The sequence below is a fragment of the Equus quagga genome, chromosome 2 (genome assembly GCF_021613505.1).
Source record: "Equus quagga isolate Etosha38 chromosome 2, UCLA_HA_Equagga_1.0, whole genome shotgun sequence".
Classification (NCBI taxonomy): domain Eukaryota; kingdom Metazoa; phylum Chordata; class Mammalia; order Perissodactyla; family Equidae; genus Equus; species Equus quagga.
Genome location: NC_060268.1, coordinates 105512689 through 105532961, shown reverse-complemented (window position 1 = coordinate 105532961; position 20273 = coordinate 105512689). Strand labels below are relative to the sequence as shown.

Below are 20273 nucleotides of genomic sequence, written 5' to 3'. Positions count from 1 at the left end.
TTATTTATCTAACCTCTTTTCTGGAGAAAGGAGAGACATAGATATAGCTGTGCTTGGAAGACATAACTCCTACAACAGTGTTTAATCAAACCATTTCCAGACATAAAAATCTAAATCACTCAACACTCTTTGGACAGTGTCAAATTCTTCCTAATCAGATTATGCCTTAAATATAATTAATTCTCAAAACAAACAGGAAAGGAAAATACGCACTCGAATCAGACGTACTAAAAATCAAATACACACCGTGCACACCCTGTGTCAGACGTGACAGGACATACTTCCCCCAGGGCTGATTGTCATCAGGTGGGAGCCACTTCCTTAATGAGCCTGTAGACACCATAACTGACTCAATTCTAAGCCACTTTTTTATTATTAATACACTCATTTTCCTTTTAAACTTTTCTGATTATGACTTCTGTTAGTTTTGGCTACATAAAATGTCAACTAAAATTTAGCTTAACCTGGAAGACACTGGCAACTCCTACACCTAAAGTCACGTAAAGGAGAAAAAAAATCTCTAATGTGGAAGGAGAGAATTTGGTACTGGGACCACCTAAACTTCAGACACCTGTTGGACCCAAGACTTGGCAATATCAATTACAGAAAAAAAAGCATAAATTTAAAAGTTCTGCATTTTATTGATGTTTCAAGAAAGAGTTAAAGGCAATTTTATTAGTAACATTTGGTACAGCTGGAAGAGGATAAAGTGAAAGGACCATCTTAACCTCCTGGAGTTACACTGAGCTCTTCATACCTCTAAAATCAAGACTCAAAGGGAGAACTTAGCGAGCTCACTGCTGATTCATTTATATAAACAGATACAATTAATGAAATACCATTAATCTTCACAAGGCTATTGTATGATGATTTTATGTAGTTTTCAGAAACAACTTGTTTCTGAAATGTCAAACCTTGAATAAATAAAATGGTAAATAAGGGTTTCTATCTACTTTTCTTATGTATCAGAAAACTGAGCATAAGAATGTATTGTGAACAGCAATTATTAAATCTGGTTGGCAACTTTTTTATTCTTAGCTTAAAGACTTGTATACTAGGCTCTCCATAAATATTGTTTGAATTGAATTCATATAAGATAAATGAATAGAAAAAGCAAAGAAGATATTGCTCATCACAATGTAGATAACTCATCTGAGTTTTCAAATTGTAGAAGGTATTGAATTGCAAAATGAGATAGTCCCCATCTAGCTGAAAATGAGCATAAAGTAGATCACCATACACAGAGATTCTATAGAGGAAACTGAACTAGAAGAGCAAGAAGATCCATTTACCCTCCAAAGCTCTATGACTCTATTCCTACAGTCTCACCCTGGACAGAGTGTCCCTCAGAGCCTGGTGGACCTGCTTGTTTCGCAGAGTGTAGATGACAGGGTTCAGCAGCGGGGTCACCACCGTGTTCACAAGGGCAGCCTCCCTGTTCGAATCCAGCCGGTTCGTTTGCTTTGGTTTCACATATGTAAAGACACAGCTGCCATACATCAGAGAGAGGACAATGAGGTGAGATAAGCAGGTGGAAAAAGCTTTCTGTCGCTCCTTGGCTGACGGGAGATGCACGATTGTGACTATTATGTTGCTGTATGCAATGAAGGTTAAAATGAGGGATATCAGAATCACAAGTAAAGCAAGGAAGAAGATATATATTTCAACAGACCTGGTGTCAGAACAGGAGAGGTGAATTAAGGAGCCAAGGTCACAGAAGAAATGAGAGATGACATTGGGGCCACAGAAGGATAACTGGGAAACCTGGACCAGCAGTCCAGTGATGAAGATAAAGGACAAACTATAGCAAAAGAAAACCAGGAGGAAACTAACCCTCAAGTTCATGACGGTTGGGTAGCGCAGAGGCTTGCAGATGGCCAGGTGTCGATCCAAGGACATCACAGCCATGAGGAAGAAAATTATTGACCCAAGAAATAGAAAAGCAAAGGCTTGTGTGAGACAAGCAGTAAAGGGAATTGTCTGCCTTCCTGAAAGAAAGATGGACAGCAGGGTAGGAATAACTGTGGTGATAAAACAGCTTTCACAGAAAGAGAAAGTGCTGAGGAAAATATACATTGGCGTCTGGAGGCGATGGTCAACCCAGGTGATGGTGATTATCACCATGTTTCCCGTGATGGAGGCCAGGTACGCCAGCAGGTGCACCAGGAAGAGAACCTTCCCCAGGTGCTGGATGGCAGGAAACCCCTCCAGAACGAATTCCTGAATTGTTGTCTCATTCTTCACCTCCATAGTTACTTCTGTCTCTCTGTCTGTCATCAACTGTTTGATCTGTGAGGCAGAAAATACTATCACCAAAGAATAAAGAATTTAATTGAAGAATTCTTTTAAAAAACACTACTTGCAGCTACAATTCTGAATGAGGAACCATTTTATATTTTTAAAATATTTTATAATAAATGATTTTGAATTTTTCCTATTATTATGCTGTAAAGAGTGAAGGTTTATTTTTTGCTTTTGAAAATAAGTTTTAATGTGTAACTTAACTTTTTTGGAAAATGGTATCTTTGAATACTAATCCATGAGCTAAACGATGCAAAATGAAAATTATTGTTTGCAGACCACTGATTCAGCTAACAGATAACAATGGAGGCTGTCATCCCACAGAAAATATTTCTTCAAAGGGTCACAGTGTTAATTTCTATACTTCAGGTATGACATGCAATGTATGCAGTCCTCATAAGCACTGACCTTAGCCCTCTGGAAATAGAAAACATGAAAAAGCTGTGAAGTAGCCATTTGCTATTATCATGTTCCAAACCAGTTATTTTCCTGAAGTCCATTCAGCCTGAGTTATTCAGCCAAAACCCTAGAGTGAACAGGAAAGGTATTTCATAGTATCTCATAACTACCCAGTCCATGAGTTTAAGAGAAACCACGTCTAAAGATGGGGAAAAAATGGTCACGTGACTTGGTTGTTCAGACTCAATGAATAAACTTTTAATGGGTGAATCAGTCTCGCTCTCACTCTACCAGCCTAGCAGGATGGAAGTGTGTCCTTCTGCTGTTAGTCATAAATTATCCTTCAACATTCTTTTTTCTGGGAATATTCTTGCTATATGGGAAGATTTTGGTGTGGTAGAATTACACCTGTATTCCCATTGCAATCACTAGAGGAACATTCACTCAAAAAAAAAAAAATGCCAATGTCTTACTAGAAACCAGATGAACTGATTCACAATCTCTGGAAGGGGTTTGGGCATCTGTTGGATATCAGTGCTCTAGTGAATAAGTCTCCATGATAAACTTGCATTTTACTTAATTGTTTGATTGACCAAAGCTATTACTTTACCTATGCATGATCCACAACACAAGCTTACACATAACCAGTCTCCGGTTTAAATATTTGACTGGTTAGACCACAAGTCGTCCCCATGATCAAGTCCTCACCCAGAAGCAGCTCACAGGAAACAGAGCTTCTTTGATAACAAGCTTTTCTTTTCTTCCAATAGACCAGGATGTTTCTCCCAGGCTATAGGAAAAGGAAAGAAAGAACACTTTTAGTTGAGGTGTACCTTTCTTTGACCTGTTAAAAAACCAATGGATGCCTTATGTCTTAAATTAATAGGAAATTATCAAGGCTATTTTTTTTCAAGGAAGACAGAGATATACAAACTCTCTAGGATTAAGACTCATAGTTTCCCCCATGACAATCCGACTGATAAATCCTAGACCATTAAGAAAATACAAACTAACCCAAATATGCACTAGGTTCTGCTGATGTTACTATTTAGAATTCCTGAATGTATTTAAATCCATTCTATGGGACACAATGACACCGTCTATCATGAACATCAGACTTGGTTGGTTGTGTATCTGTCCCAGAAGATCATCAGAAAGAAGAGACAACAAAGGTCAGTTTCTTTGTTCATGGACCTTGTTGTGAGCCACTTTCCCATCAACCAGTTGCTCCCCACCTTTCAGAGTAGGTGAGGATTATTGGAGTCATAAATGAGAATACATTCAAATGCCCTTATGATATATTTACCACAGGCTTATTTACCATCACCACTGAAGACACACAAGCTCCAATAGGACAAACCTCTGGAACATTCAGAATTCATTAGAGGACTATGGAAAGAGGGAGCAGGAACTAAAATCACAACAGAGTCCCAGGGGACATTCAATTGCTCACGTTTGGAAATAGGGAATTCCGCCAGAAATATATCGTAATTACCATTTCCCTGCATATGCTAACAAACTATCATCATTCTCGATAATCTACACAGTCTTCTGCGAAAGTCGTCAAAGGTAGATTTGGAGTGACTGCCCTACAGTTGTAAAAGCCCGAATTACATATGTGAGAAAGACAGCCTTAGGCAACAGAAAGACATTTTACAATGAAATTCTTTGCTCTTATTTTTCGTTTTAACCTGGTATTTTCTTTATTGAGGTATAATTTCAATGCTGTAAAATGCAAATTTTAATTGTACAGATCAATAATTTTTTGCACATATAAATAGCCATGCAACCACTACACGAATCAAACTGGAAAACATTTTCATCTCATCATGTTTCCTTGTGCCCCTTTCCAGTTAATTGCCCACACCAAGTGAAAACAACTATTTTGAATTTGATTGTCAAAATTTACTTTTGCCAGTTCTGGAAATTCCTTTTCTCTGGCTTTTCTTTCCCCCTCAACATGTTTCCCAGAGTTATCCATGCTGTTTCATCTGTCAATGATTTATTATTTTATACTGCATAGTAGTAGTCCATTATACATGTACACCACAGGTTTCCATTCTTCTATTGAAGGACATTCATATCCTTTCCAGCTCAGGGCTACCATTAATAAAGCTACTGTGAATATTCTGGTATAAGTGTTTTTTAAGACATAGCATTCATTTCTCCTGAGTATATAACTTGGTGTGAAAGTACTGAATTAATTGTAGCATAGGTCTTAACACTATAAGAAATTGCAAAACAGCTTCCAAAATTGCATTTAGACTGTCAGCAGCAGTGCATGGGGATTCAATGTGCTCTGCATTCTCACCAACATTTGCTCTTGTAAGTCGTTTTTAATCAGAGGCATTCTCTGTAAATTGGTTTAACCTCTACAGAAAACAATATGGAGGTTCCTCAAAAAGTTAAAAATAGAACTACCATATGATCCAGCAATTTCACTTCTGGGTATGTACTCAAAGGAAGTGAAACAGGATATGGAAGATGTATCTGCACTTTCATGTTTATCACAGCATTACTCACAATAGTCAAAATAGAGAAGTAACTTAAGTGTCTGTCAACCGATTAATTGATAAAGATGTTCTCTGTCTATATATATTAAAATGGAATATTATTCAGCCATGAGAAAGAAGGAAATCTTGCCATTTGCAACAACATCCATGGTTCTAAAGGACAATATGCTAAGAGGAAAAAGTTAGAGAAAGACAAATACTGTATGATATCTTTTTTCTTGATCAGTCCTGCTAAGAGTTTAACAATTTTATGAGTCATTTCGAAGAATCAAATTTGTTTTGTCAATATATTATTTGCTTTTGACTTCATTGATTCATATCTATGTGCTTTCATTTTTATGTGAATTTGTATATTTACGCATACTTTGGGTATTATTTCCTTTTCATCTCCTACATTTTAAATTTGGAAACTTAAATGATTCATTTTATAAACCTTTGTTTGTTCTAATATGTGCATTAATGCTATAAATTTCCCTCTAAGCATGGCTTTAGGTTGCATTCCACAAATTTTAATATGTTGTGTTTTCATTTTTGTGTGGCCAAGATATCTTCAGATTTCCTTAGCAATAGTTTCTATAATCCATGCTCTATTTAGAAATGTATGGCTTATATCCAAGTATTGAGAAATTTTCTAGATAAATTATTGCTTTCTTATTTAATTCAATCATGGTTGCAGAACATATTCTGTATATTTTTGGTCTTTTGAAATGTTTTGAGGTTTGTTTTACAACTCAGCATAAAATCGATCTTGGTGAAATTTCCACGTGCACCTGACAAGAATGTTCACTCTGTAGATGCTTAATGTAATGATCTAAAATTATCAGTTATGTCCACTTAGTTGATAGAATCGTACAAATCTTCTATACAATTACTGATTTTGGGGGGCCTTTTTGTTCTATTATTTACTGAAATTATGGTGTTAAAAGCTCCAACTATCATTGTGGATTTTTTATTATTTCTCCTTTTAGTTCTTTCAAGTATTCTTAAGCTCTTTCATTGTATGCACGTATATGTAGATTATGTCTTCTTGATAGTTTCATCCCTTTATCACTGTAAATTTACCTCTTTCTCTGAAAATACACTTGGCTGTGAAGTCTATTTTTGTATATATTACTATAGTTACACAAGCTTGATGTTTGTGTGAAATTTCTACTCTGTCTTTGTATTTAAACGTTATTCTTATAACCAGCTCATAGCAATGTCTTCCTTTTTACCTAATATTGTAATCTCTCTCTCTGTTGTAATTTGAGTGCTTAGTCCATTTACATTTAATCTCATTATTGTAAAGTTAGGTTTAACTCTACAGTCTTGATGTTTCCTTCTATTTGTCCCCAGCATTATATATTCCTTATTTTCTCCTTTCTTCTTTTGAATTAATCAAGCATTTTTAATATTCCACTGTAATCAGCTTTATTGTCTTTTAAACAGCTTTACTGAGGGATCATTAATATCCAATAAAATGAATATATTTCAAGCGTACAATCTGATAAGTTTTGACATATTTAAACAGTTGTAAAATCACCACCACAATGATTATAGTGAAAATATTCATCAGCCCAGATGTTTCCTACTGTCCTATTGTGATAATTCTATTTTATCACCTTTGTGGGCTTCTTAGCTATAACTCTGATTTTTATTTCAGTGATTGCCTCAGAGTTTATAGTATAACTGTTTTACTTGTCTACCTTCAGTGATATTTTACCACTTCACATATAAGAAAACTATAATAAAATACTTCCATTTCTAGCCCGTCAGCCTTCATGCAAATCTTGTCATACGTTTTCCTTATACATATGTTATAAGCCCCACAGTGTCTTGTTACTATTGTTGTTGACAGAGTCAATTATCTTTCAAAGAAATTCAAATAACTTCAAAAATATCTTATATGCCTACCAAGCTAGTTACTGTCTGTTGCTCTTCATTCCTTTGCATAGATCCATATTTCCATCTGGTCTAATTTTCTTTCTTTTGGGATGACTGACTTTACCAACTATTATTCTGTGGATTTGCTGGTGATTGACTCTTTTTTCTTTTGTATGCCTTCCTTTTTTAAAGATATTTTCATGAATATAGAATTCTAGGTTGGCAGATTTTTATTCACAGTCCTTTAAGAATTGTGCCATTGTATTCTCACTTACTTATTTTCAAAGAGAAATCTTTGTTATCTTCATCTTTGTTCCTCTGTATGAAACGTGTTTTTTTTTCTTCTGGCTACTTTGAAGATTTTCTCTTTGTCACTGGCTTTGAGCAATTTGATTGTTATATGCCTTGATGTCATGATTTTTTCATGTTTCTAGTGCTTGGGTTATGCTGAAGTTTTTGATGCTGTTTTCATGAAATCTGGAAAAATTTTGGCCACTATTTCCTTAAGTCCTTTTTGTCATCCCCCCTCCACACATGCACTTTTCCATCATAAATCTAACTCTATGCGTACTGGCTTGCTTGATTTGTCCCACACTACACTGATGCTTCTTTCAGTTTCAGGTGGATTATTTTTTTCATTGTGCGTTTTATTTTTAAAGGTTTCTATAACCATATCTTCAAATTTACTCATCTTTCATCTGCAATGTCTAACATCCTATTCATCCCATCCAATAAAACTTTCGTCTGAGACATAAGTAGACTCAGAGAAGTGCAATTTGCTTTTTTAAAGTCACTTTACTGAAGTATGGTTGACATTCAAAAGGCTGTACTTATTTAATGCATACAACTTGATGAGATTGGAAATGTGTACACACTCACAAAACCATCGTCACAATCAAGATTTGTGGTAAGAGCACGTAATGTAGGATCTACCCTTTTAGCAAAATCTTAACTATACAATACAGTGGTGTAACAATAGGGCCTGTGTTGTACAGCAGACCTGCAGAGTTATTGATGCTGCAGTACTGAAACTTTGCATACTTTGATTGACACCTCCCCCTTTCTGTCTCCTCCCAACCCTTGGTAACCACTATTCTAACTCTGGTCCTGTGTGTTTGAATATTTTAGATTCCTCATGAAAGTGAGATCATGTACTATTTGTCTTTCTGCATCTGGCCTATTTGACTTAGTACAATGTCCTCCACGTACATCCATGTTGTCACATATTTCAGGATTTCCTTCCTTTTTAAAACTCAGTAATATACCACAGTTTCTTTACCCATTCATCCATCAATAGACACTTAGATTGTTTGTATATCTTGCCTATTATGAACAATGCTGCAATGAACATGAGAGTGCAGATCTCTTCAACATCTGGACTTCAATTCCTTTGGATATACACCCAGAAATTGGATTGTTGGATCATATGGTAGTTCTATTTTTTGAGAACCCTCCATTCTACTTTCCACAGTGGCTGCTCCAATTTACATTCACATCAACAGGCTACAAAGGTTCCCTTTTCTCCACATCCTCACCAATACTTCTTGTCTCTTGATTTTTTCATAAGAGCCATTCTAACAGGTGTGAACTCATATCTCATTGTGGTTTTGATTTGCATTTCCCTGATGATTAATGATGTTGAACATTTTGTATTCACTATTTTCTTAAAACATTCATTTGAATGTTTTCTTTGGAAAAATGTCCATTCAGGTTCTTTGCCCATTATTATATTTGGATTATTTGGGGTTTTGTTGTAATTGATTTGCATTGGTTCCTTATATATTTTGAATATTAACAGCTGCATATGGGCCCAGATTCAGACCTGGCTCCTGTCACTAGCCTGCATAACCGGGCTCACCTTCCCCAAAACCCCCTAGGTGTGCGCCTGCACGCCCCTAGCCCAGCTGCTGTCATCAGCCTCCACTGCCCTGTGTACTCCTATGGGGAGACCCTGCTGCCAATAACCGCACAGTTCATAGGTCATTCTGGGGAAAGATATATTGACAATGTGATACCTTAAGCAAAGAAAGTATCCCAAATGTCAGGAAAAGAGACAAGCCTACACAAAAAATATACGGAAATTGTTATGTATGCATAAGATGGACAAAATGTGTTCTGTTAGTTGAGTCGAATTGAGTCTAATTCTCACATAATTGTGCACCCAAAATCTTCACAACATGGCCATTTATCATTCCTGCAATCACAGAATAATGTGGTCAGAGCAAAGCATGATAATAGCCATTAACCAACCATGCCAAGCAACCTCCCACTCCAGGGATTTTCTCACAGCACTTTGTCTCCAAATCTATCATTTCCTATCAAAATCTTGAAAAACTAGGTTACAGTTGTAATTTTTCCATTAAAACATCCCATCATCTTCTCCTTGCCAGACAAATTGTAGTTCCACTAAAGTGGGCCTCATGTGTCATATGAGGTAGCAATAGTGTCATTAGTATCAACAATGGACACCCAGAGATTAGCGCATCAAACCTCTCATTCCACAAATGGAGACAGTTGATTACACACTCATTGGAAACTGTACATTCACACTCAGACTTCTTTTCACCATGATTAGATTCCCCCTGGAATTCCTTTAAATTTTTTTTTGTACTATGGAAACAATCTTAACTATTCAATTCCTTCTTCCAGAACTTATAATGCTTCTCTACCTTAGGTACTTTGCTTTTAGGTCTTCGGTACAGAAATCAACCTGTATACCAGTAAAACCAATGGGAACATTCAATTTAAACTACAGACATTTACATGTTTTCATCATAGTGGGAACTAGATTTAAAGATTTATATTCAATTATATACAGAATAGTCATTGTAAACAATTGTATTGAGTCACTGTAAGTAATTTTATTAACATCATGACAGTTATGTATATATGTGCGCTCCAAAACTCAGTGTACCAACCATGTTACATCTATCCTTGAACCAATTTGACATTCCTAATACTTGTGAATTTCATCCCCCATCCTCTTGCACTTACCACAAGTAGATACTTGAAACCACAACTTCTCAACTTTGAGATTCCACATGCGTCAAACAAATTCGTGTACATGAGGTTCTTCATTAAACGTGTTGAATGCTATTGATCTAAACCAGTGAATAGAACATCCAGGAAGACATTTGCATCTCAATCTAAAGAAGAATATTAGAGCTTTCAAATAGTGGACTATATTGGATTGTAAGATAAATTAGCCCCTATTTGAAGAATAAACAAGCAGAATCTTTAAAACCACATTTGTAAGTCCATATAGGGGATTCCATAAATAGGAGGGAGATTGCTTCATATGAAGAAGACGCATTCTCCTTCTGAGAGTCTGTGTTCTATCTCTGCAATCTAATCCTGGACAAAGCATCCCTCAGAGCCTGGTGAACCTGCTTGTTCCGCAGAGTATAGACGACAGGGTTCAGCAGCGGGGTCACCACTGTGTTCACAAGTGCAGCCTCTCTGTTGGAATCCAGCGAGGTTGTTTGCTTTGGTTTCATATATATCAGAACACAGCTGCTGTACATCAGAGAGAGGACAATGAGGTGAGATGAACAGGTGAAGAAAGCTTTCTGTCGCTCTTTGGCTGATGGGAGACACACGATTGTGAATACTATGTTGCTGTATGCAATGATGGTTATGATAAGTGATGTCAAAAGGACAAATGAATCCATGGCAAAGGCTAACATTTCAATAGATCTGGTATCAGAACAGGAGAGCTTAGTTAAGGGCCCAAAATCACAGAAGAAGTGAGGGATGACATGGGGGCCACAGAAGGATGACTGGGAAAGCAAAATAACTGGAACCACCATGAGGAAGAATCCCAAAGCCAAGCAGATAATGACCAGGAGGAAACACATCCTTGGGTTCATGACGGTTGGGTAATACAGAGGTTTGCAAATGGCCAGGTACCGATCCAGGGATAATACAGCCATGAGGAAGAAAATGGTTGCCCCCACGAAAAGAAAGACAAAGGCTTGTGTGAAGCAGGCAGCAAAGGAAATTGATTTCCTCCTTGACAGATACATAGCCAGCAACTTAGGAATAACAGTGGTTATGAAACAGCATTCACAAAAGGAGAAACTGCTGAGGAAGAAATACATAGGTGTCTGGAGGCGATGGTCAGCCCAAGTGATGGTGATTATGAGTGTGTTTCCCATGATGGAGGCCAGGTACGCCAGCAGATACACCAGGAAGAGAACCTTCCCAAGGGGCTGGACAGATGGAAAGCCCTCCAGGGTGAATTCTTGGACTGCTGTCCTGTTTCTTGCATCTCCCATCATTGACTTTTCCATTTCTTCAATCAACTCTCTTTGAGCTATTTTGCAGAATCTCATGACTGAAAAATGAAAAACTCTTATTTTATTAAACCTATAAAATAGTGTAGGCATGGTGACTACATTAGTTTATTATTTTAAATATTATATTTTATGTGTAGTTTTTGCCCAGGATTAAGTAAAAATAAGTGATTTTTATCTTTGAATATGTTTATGTTAAATGTAGCCTCAAATCCTAGATAAATAAGAACGGTGCATATGACTCCAAGTTTTCATAAAAGATAATATAATTTTAACAGTGTTAGTCATTTTCCTATGTAGTCTATTGCCAAGCAGAGAAAAAATTCCTTCTTCTATTTATAATCTGATCATGCAACATATTTCCGGTAAGATACCACTTGAATCATACATCACAAGGTGCATATTGCAAAGGGACGACTGTAGCCTTAAAAAACAACTTATGGTCATGGAGCCTATCGTCTCACAAAAAATATTCCCACGTGATATCTTTAGGATTTGTCATTTATATTTGAGGTCAAAAAATCACTTGTGGGAGAATTTCCTGTGGCTCCAGCGACAGCCTTCTAAAGTGAGTTAGATTAGAAGAATAGCAGAAGGACTCCCAGCCCAGGCCATTTTCCTACTGAGCTTGAGACCAGTCAGCAGGAGAGGAGAATCTTGCTTCCAATCTGTACTAAGTGGTCCGTCTAAGGGAGAATCTCTGTCTTGTGACCCTTTCAGTCCCTATACATAAGGAACACCAGCCTGAGGATAGAAAGAGGGATTGCATGCCTTGGCTCCAGCAATTATTTTCTAATTCACTCTCTCTCTTATTTGCTACCTAAACTAAATATTCTCTTTCACCCTTTAAATCCATAGACTTATCTTATGTGAGCCTTTGTCACTCTGGTTAACTAGTGTTTCTGTCTCTGATCTCTGAATTTGCTGTCTGATTTGGCCAAACGCCCACTCTTTTAGAATGTGACACCAGCTTGAAGAGGAACAGACTCTTCTTCAGTTTACAATAAATTAATAGCAAAAATATCCAATCACACTAAGGCTACGCACTCACCCAGATGCAGCAACCAGAGCTCTGTCCTCTTCTTTTTCACTCTTCCAACGAACCAAGATGCTGGTCTAGGCAGTTACAAATGTAAAACAAAAAAAAAGGAAAGAAAGAAATGCTTGCATTTGAGATGACCCTGATTGGTCCCAGAAAAAAGTTCAACATGTGCACCGTGGCTGCTAAGCATCCTTCTTCATAATAATGCAGAGCTTTACACAATTGAGATAAACTGAAGTTATGGTTCCATGGCAATCTTGCCTGATGAAATCCTGGGAAAGAAAGGAGAGCACATACTGCCCACAAAGTTCTACTGGTGTCTGAGAGTGATTTCACTTGGAATCTCAAAAAGCTTTCATACCCTCTTTGCAGGCCCCAGGGTCCCCAGACTCCCAGCCTACTTCCGCATGAGCCACACCACCAGCAGGGAAAATTCTTCAGGACATGGTCGGAGACAATAGCCTCCTCAATCAAACTGGTCCCTTTGACACAGTATTTTACTGACATGCATTGCAGGGCAAGTAGAATGCATTACCACTCCCTTACCTCTCCAGATTGGGGAGAATTCAGATGTCATTGGGAGCAGAGATGAAAGTGAAATTAACTTTCCCCATCATATATTTCATATTGGACTGTCTCTTGACACCAATCAGGATCCACTAGGACCAGTAGGCAGACCCCAGACACACCAGACCTCATTAGAAGATAGAACAAAGCCATCCAGAGATCAATGTCCCTCTAGGACCCCTGGTGGCTGCCAATTGGGTATTGTTGGAAATAGAAAATTATAATACAATCATTATGGTTATTCTTTCATTATGATTATAATAATATGGACTCCAAAATATCTGTATTGTCCTCCACGAAAATCTTCAAAGTGCAGTACATACAACCCTCCCAGAGTTTATGAAGTCTCAAATTACATTATGTTACTAAGGTGTGGTTGACAGGTCAAGTTGGGAACCTTAACCCACATCTCGTGGTAATAAGGTGAAGCTCTCATTTATTCTGCCAGAGCAGTGCCAAAGAACACCAGATAAAGCACAAACTTTAAATAAGAGTTATTCTTATAAAATAACACCCAAAATGTTCAGGTTTCACTGGACAATAACCTGTCATACCCAGAACAAGGAAACTTCAACTTGAATGAAAAAAAAACTATCAATCAATCACCAAAATCAAAATGACAGATATTAGAATAATATGACAGTTTAAAGCGCCCTCTTAAAAATGCTCCAATGAGCAATAACAAATGTGCTTGAAATAAATTTTAAAGATAGAAATTTTCACCCCAAAAATAGAAGACATAAAGAAGAACGAAATGGAAATTTTGCAGCTGAAAAATACAATAATGAGATTTTTTAAAAAGTCAATGGATGAGCTCTCAAAAGCAGAATGAGGGGGGTAGAGGGAAAAATCAATGAACTGGAAGATAGAACAATAGAAAGTACCCAGACTGAACAAAAAAAAGAAAGTAGACTAAAAACAACAGATACAGCCTCATGGACCTGTGGAACTACAACAAAAGAGCTAACATTCATGCCACTGGAGTCTGAAAAAGAGAAGAAACAGAGTGAGGTTGAAAAAGGACTTGGAGAAACAAGGCTGAAAACTGCTCAAATTTGTCAAACAATGTAACACACAGATTCAAGAAACAGAGACAATTCCAAATAAGAAAAATCCAAAGAGGTGCACACCAAGAAACATCATATTCAAACTTCTGGTAATTAAAGACAAGAAAAATTTTGAAAGCAACAAGAAAGAAACAATACATTACCCATGGGAAAGAACAACTCAATGACAGTAGATTTCTCATCAGAAACCATGGCGGCCAGAAAGAAATAGTATAATATTTTTAAGTGCTGAAAAGAAAAAACTGTCAATATATAGAGCCCTATATCTAGAATCCTATATCGAGTGAAAATATCTTTCAGGAATGAAGGGGAAATAAAAACATCCTCACATGAAGGAAAACAAAGAGAATTTGTCACCAGCAAACCTATCCTAAAAGAATGGCCAAAGGAAGTTCTCTAAATAGAAAGAAAATTGTATCTTCAACAACCACTAAAAATGCTAGGCAAAGAGATACGCTCAAAAGAATTATAGATAAAATGGAATTATAAAAACATTTCGAGTAACCCACATGAATTCAGGGGAAAAAAACAGGGAAATGAAAATAAACAGAAAACAATACATAAAATGGTAGACTTAAGCCCTAAGGAATCAAAAATTACCATTATTAGATTAAATGTGAATAGTCTAGATAAGCCAATTAAAAGACATATTGATAAAGTGGATTAAAAAATATAATCCAACCATGCGATGTCTACAAACACTCACTTTCAATATAACAATATAGGCAGTTTGAAAATAAAAGGACAGGAAAATATTTTTAATGCAAATATCTATCAGATGAGGGCATGAGTGGTTATGGTAATATCGGAAAAAGTAGACTACAGAGCAAAGAAAATATCAGTCAGAGAGGGCCATAACACAATGATAAAAGGATCAGTCCATCAGAAAGACATAGCAATTTGAAATGTGTGCACCAAATAACAGAGCTGCAGAATATGTAAAGTGAAAACCGATAGAACTGAAAGGAGAAAAAGACAAATCAACACACATATTTGCAGACTTCACCATCACTCTCTCAACAATTGATAGAACAAGTAGACAGAAAATCAGTAAGGATATAGAAGAACTCAAAAACACCATCAACCAACAGGCTCTAACCAACAACTGTAGAACACTCCACTCAACGACAAAGAATTCACATTCTTTTCAAGTACCTGTAAAATATAAACTGATCACATCGACTATGCTTAGGTTCTGGCAAGAGCTCCCTTACTGGCTTGCAGATGGCTACCCTCTCGCAATGTCCCCATGTGGCAGAGAGAGATAACTCTGGTGACCCCACCTCTTCTTATATGGGTACTAGTTCTATTTAAACAAAGCCCTACTCTTATGACCTCATTTAACCTTAATCACCTCCATAAGTGCCCTATATCCAAGATAGACTTGTGGGGGGTTAGGGCTTCAACATACAAATTTTGGGGGGACAGAATTTAGTTCATAGCGTGCCCTGATACCAAAACCAGACAAAGACAGTACATAAAGAAATTTACAGGCCAATGTCCTTCATGAACGTAGATGCAAAAATCCTCAACAAAAATTAGCAAAAGAGTTCAGTAATATATACAAAGAGTTATACACCATGACAAATCGAAGGTTATTCCAGAGATGCAAGGCTCATTCAATATTTGAAAATCAGTCTATGCAATCCACCACATTAAGCGGCTAAAGAAGAAAATTCAGATACGTCATTGTATGCAGAAATGTATTTGTAAAAATTCAACACCTGTTAAAACTCTCTGAAAAATACAAATACAAGCTAACTCACTCAACTTGCTAAAAAGCACCTACAAAAACCCACAGCTAACATTCTACTTAATAGAGACACACTGAATGCTTTCCCCCTGAGATTAGGGACAAGGCAAGGATATACACTCACTATTCTTATTCAGTAGTGTACTGGAAGTCTAGCCAGTGCAATACGACAAGGAAAGGAAATAAAAGACACACAGATCAAAAGAAAAAGTGAAACTGTCCCTATTTGCAGATGACATGAATATCGGGAAAATCCCAAGGAATTTACCAAGAAAAAGACTACAATGATATACAACTACATATTTATACAAATGACTAAAACGGAAAATAGCAAAAAAAAAAAAACAAATACTGGTGAGGATTTGGAGACACTGGGTCTGTCCTACATTATAGCTAGGGATGTAAAAGAACGCAAAATGGTACAGACACTCTAGAAAACATTTTGACAGCTTCTCCAAAAATTAAACATGCAACTCTCAAACAACCCAGCAATTGTTCTCCTGGGCATTTATTCCAGAGAAATGAAAACCTATGTTCCAACAAAAAGTTGTGCATAAATGTTTACAGCAGCTTTGTTTTTAATAACTAAAAACAGGAAACAACCCAGATCACCTTCAATGGGTGAAGGGTTAACCAAACTATGGTACATCCATACCATGGAATACTATTTAGCAGTAAAGAGAAATGAATTCTTGATACACACACAACTTGCATAAGTCCCCAGAGAATTATGCTGAGTGAAAAAAAAATTCCCAAAAGCTTATATATTGTTTGATTCTAGTTATGTAACATTCTTGAAAGGATAAAATCATTGAAATGGAGAACAGATTAGTGGTTGACGGTGGTAAGGAGAGGGATTAAAACATGTTAAAACAGCAACATGAGGGATCCCTATGGTTGGAAATGTTCTGTATCTTGACTGTGTCAATGTCAATATCTTGGTTGTGATATTATACTGTAATTTTCAAGCTCTTACTATTGGGGAAACTAGATAAAGGGTATACGGCATCTCTCTGTACTATTTCTTACAATTGTATGTGAATATACAAATAAAAATTTGAGCCCAAAATAAAATTTTAATTAAAAATTGCAGATAATGAATGTATTTGGAATATATTTTACTGTATATTCCTCCTGCGCTTTCTTTTAGATTGAAATAAAAATAAATTCATTCCCCTTAGCACATGTTCTTAAAAGTCCAAGAATCATTCTTCTGTAAAATATCACCTTGAATCTTTGGTGCCAACAAACCAGCCCAAATTTTAGTGGTATCAAAACAAAAACAATTACTTATTACTTTTGTTTCTCATTGTCCTGGGAGTTGACAGGGCTCAGCTGGGTGGTTCCCACTCAGGTTCACCTGCAGTTCCATTCAGACTATTCAGGGCTAGCATCTTTCAAAGCTTTCCTCACTCACGTCTGGTACTTGAGCTAAAAGATTCAAAGAGCTGGGAATCCTCCAGCATCTCTCTCTGTCTCTATGCAGTTCCTCTAGGTGATCTCTCACCATGGTGGCTTCAGAGTAGCTTCAGAGTGAATGTCCCAAGAGAGGGAACCAGGCAGAAGCTAGGTTGCCTTTTTTACATAGACTTGGATGTCACGCCGCATCACTTCCACCATATTCTTTCTCTTTCCCTGTCTTTGATTATCTTTCTTTTTCATATCCCTTTTCTCACCCCCCTCAAGATTCCCTCTTCCATCCACTAGAAAACCACCAAATTCCTCCCACTTTCTTAGATAAAGAATTCTCTTTTTTCACTTATTCTTTGTGGATTTCACTTGGGGCAAAAGCAGAGGAGACATAAGGCAGCTGTCACCTATCACATCCCAAAGAGGGTTGGCATGGCAGATTGGAATTTCTTTTACAGTTCTTTAGTCCTTCCCTGTAATAACTACATAGCTGTGCCCTTTGCCATGTGACATTGCAGACATCAGTGCTCTAGTGAATGTCACCATAATTAACCTGCATTTTACTTAATTCTTTGATTGACCAAAGCTATTATTTTCACTAGGCATGATCCACAACACAAGCTTAGACATAACCAGTCTCTGGTTTAAATATTTGCCTGGTTAATTACAAGTCATCCTCATGATCAAGTCCTCACCCAGAAGCAGCTCACAGGAAACAGCTTCTTTGATAATGTGCTTTGCTTTTCTTCCAACTAATCGGGATCCTTCTCCCAGGCTAAAGGAAAAGGAAACACTTTTAACTGAGATGTACCTTTCTTTCACCTATTAAAAAATCAATGGATGCCTATGTCTTAAGTTAATAGGAAATTATTAAAGTTATTTTTTTCAAGGAAGACAGAGATGTCCCAACTCTCTAGGATTAACACTCATAGTTTTCCCCCCTGACAATCTGACTGGTAAATCCTAGACTTTTAAGAAAATACAAACTGTCCCAAATATGCACTACTGTTTCTGATGTTACTATATAGAATTCCTGAACATGTTTATATCCATTCTGTGGGACACAATGACACCACCATTGTTCACAATGTCCATCGTGAACATCAAACTTGGTTGGTTGTGTATCTATCCCAGAAGAGTCAGAAAGAAGAGACAACAAAGCTCAATTTTTTTGCTCATGGACCTTATTGTTAGTCACTTTCCCGTCAACCAGTTGCTCCCCACCTTTCAGAGTAGGTGAGGACCATCACAGTCACAAATGAGAATACATTCAAATGCCTTTATGATATATTTACCACAGGCGTATGTACCCTCACCAATGAGGACACACAGGTCCAAAAGGACAAACCTCTGGAACATTCAGAATTCACTAGAGGACTATGAAAAAAAAGGAGCAGGAATTAAAATGACTACAGAGTCCCAGGGGACATTTAATTGTACATATTTGGAAATAGGAAATTCCAGCAGAAATATATCGTAATTACAGTTTCACTGCATATAGTAACAAACTACTATCATTCTCAATAGTTTACACTGTCTTCTGTGAAAGTCTCCAAAGGTAGATTTGGTGTGACTGCCCTACAGTTGTAAAAGCCCGAATTATATATGCCAGAAAGACAGCCTTAAGCAACAGAAAGACATTTTACAATGAAATTCTTTGCTCTTATTTTTTGTTTTAACCTGGTATTTTCTTTACTGAGATATAATTTCCATACTGTAAAATGCACAAATTTTAATTGTACAGATCAATAATGTTTTCCACATATAAATAGCCATGTAACCACTACACGAACTAAACTATAAAATATTTTCATCTCATCATAAGTTTCCTTGTGCCCCTTCCCAGTCAATAGCCCACACCAAGAGATAACAACTATTTTGAATTTGATCATCGAAACGTACTTTTGCCAGCTCTAGAAATTCTTTTTCTCTGGCTTCCTTTCCCTCAACATTTTTCACAGAGTTATCCATGCTGTTTCATGTAGCAATGATTTATTCTTTTTTAAAATTTCTTTAATTGAGATTCATAATACTTTATATCATTGTGAAATTTCAGTTGTACATTATTTCTTGTCTGTCACCACATAGGTGCTCCCCTTCACCCTCTGTGCCGACCCTCCACCCCTCTTCCCCTACTAACCGTGGGACTATTTTCTTTGTCCATGTGTTTGTTTATATTCCACATATAAGTGAAATAATCTGGTGTTTGTCTTTCTCAGTGTGGCTTATTTCGCTTAGCTTAATACCCTCCATGTCCATCCACGTTGTTGCAAATGGGATGATTTTGTCTTTTTTTTATGGCTGAGTAGTATTCCATTGTATATATATACCACATCTTCTTTATCCCATAATCAGTTGATGGGCACTTGGATTGTTCCCATGTCTTGGCTATGGTGAATAGTGCTGCAATGAACATAGGGGTACATATGTAACTTTGGTTTGTTGATTTCAAGTTGTCTGGGTAGATACCCAGTAGTGGGATAGCTGGGTCATATGGTATTTCAATTTTTAATTTTTTGAAGAATATCCATACTGTTTTCTATAGTGGCTGCACAAGTTTGCATTCCCACCAGCAGTGTATGAGTGTTTCCTTTTCTCCACATCCTCTCCAACATTAGTTTTTGGTCTTGGTAATTACAGCCATCCTGACTGGTGTAAGGTGATATCTCATTGAAGTTTTGATTTGCATTTCCCTAGTGATTAGTGACGTTGAGCATCTTTTCATGTGCCTGTTGGCCATCTGTATATCTTCCTTTGAAAAAAGTCTGTTCATATTCTCTGCCCATTTTTTGATCGAGTTGTTTGTGGGTTTTTTTTGTTGAGTTGTGAGAGTTCTTTATATACTTTGGAAATCAACCCCTTATCTGATAAATGATTTGCAATAATTTTCTCCCCGTTGGTGGGTTGTCTTTCCATTTTGTTGATGGTTTCCTTTGCTTTGTAGAAGCTTTTTAGTCCAATGTAGTCCCATTTGTTAACTTTTTCTTTTGTTTCCCTTACCCAAGTAGACATGGATTCAAAAAGATGTGGCTAAGACCAATGTCAAAGAGTGTACTGCCTATA

The 20273-nt window shown here is 36.9% G+C and overlaps 2 protein-coding genes across 2 annotated transcripts; both read right to left on the bottom strand.

The window, feature by feature from the left end:
• Positions 1-1317: 1317 nt before the first annotated feature.
• Positions 1318-2253, bottom strand: LOC124233685 (olfactory receptor 6C74-like). Its single transcript, XM_046650812.1, has one exon. The coding sequence runs from the start codon at positions 2248-2250 to the stop codon at positions 1318-1320; it is 933 nt and encodes a 310-aa protein (XP_046506768.1). The 5' UTR covers positions 2251-2253.
• An 8158-nt stretch (positions 2254-10411) lies between these two features.
• On the bottom strand, positions 10412-11368 carry LOC124233674 (olfactory receptor 2AP1-like). Its single transcript, XM_046650801.1, has one exon. The coding sequence runs from the start codon at positions 11366-11368 to the stop codon at positions 10412-10414; it is 957 nt and encodes a 318-aa protein (XP_046506757.1).
• Between the last annotated feature and the right edge of the window lie 8905 nt (positions 11369-20273).

Bases quoted from the DNA above. Each gene is read 5' to 3' on its own strand.
- LOC124233685 (XM_046650812.1), bottom strand. From the start codon at position 2,250: ATGGAGGTGAAGAATGAGACAACAATTCAGGAATTCGTTCTGGAGGGG.
- LOC124233674 (XM_046650801.1), bottom strand. From the start codon at position 11,368: ATGGAAAAGTCAATGATGGGAGATGCAAGAAACAGGACAGCAGTCCAA.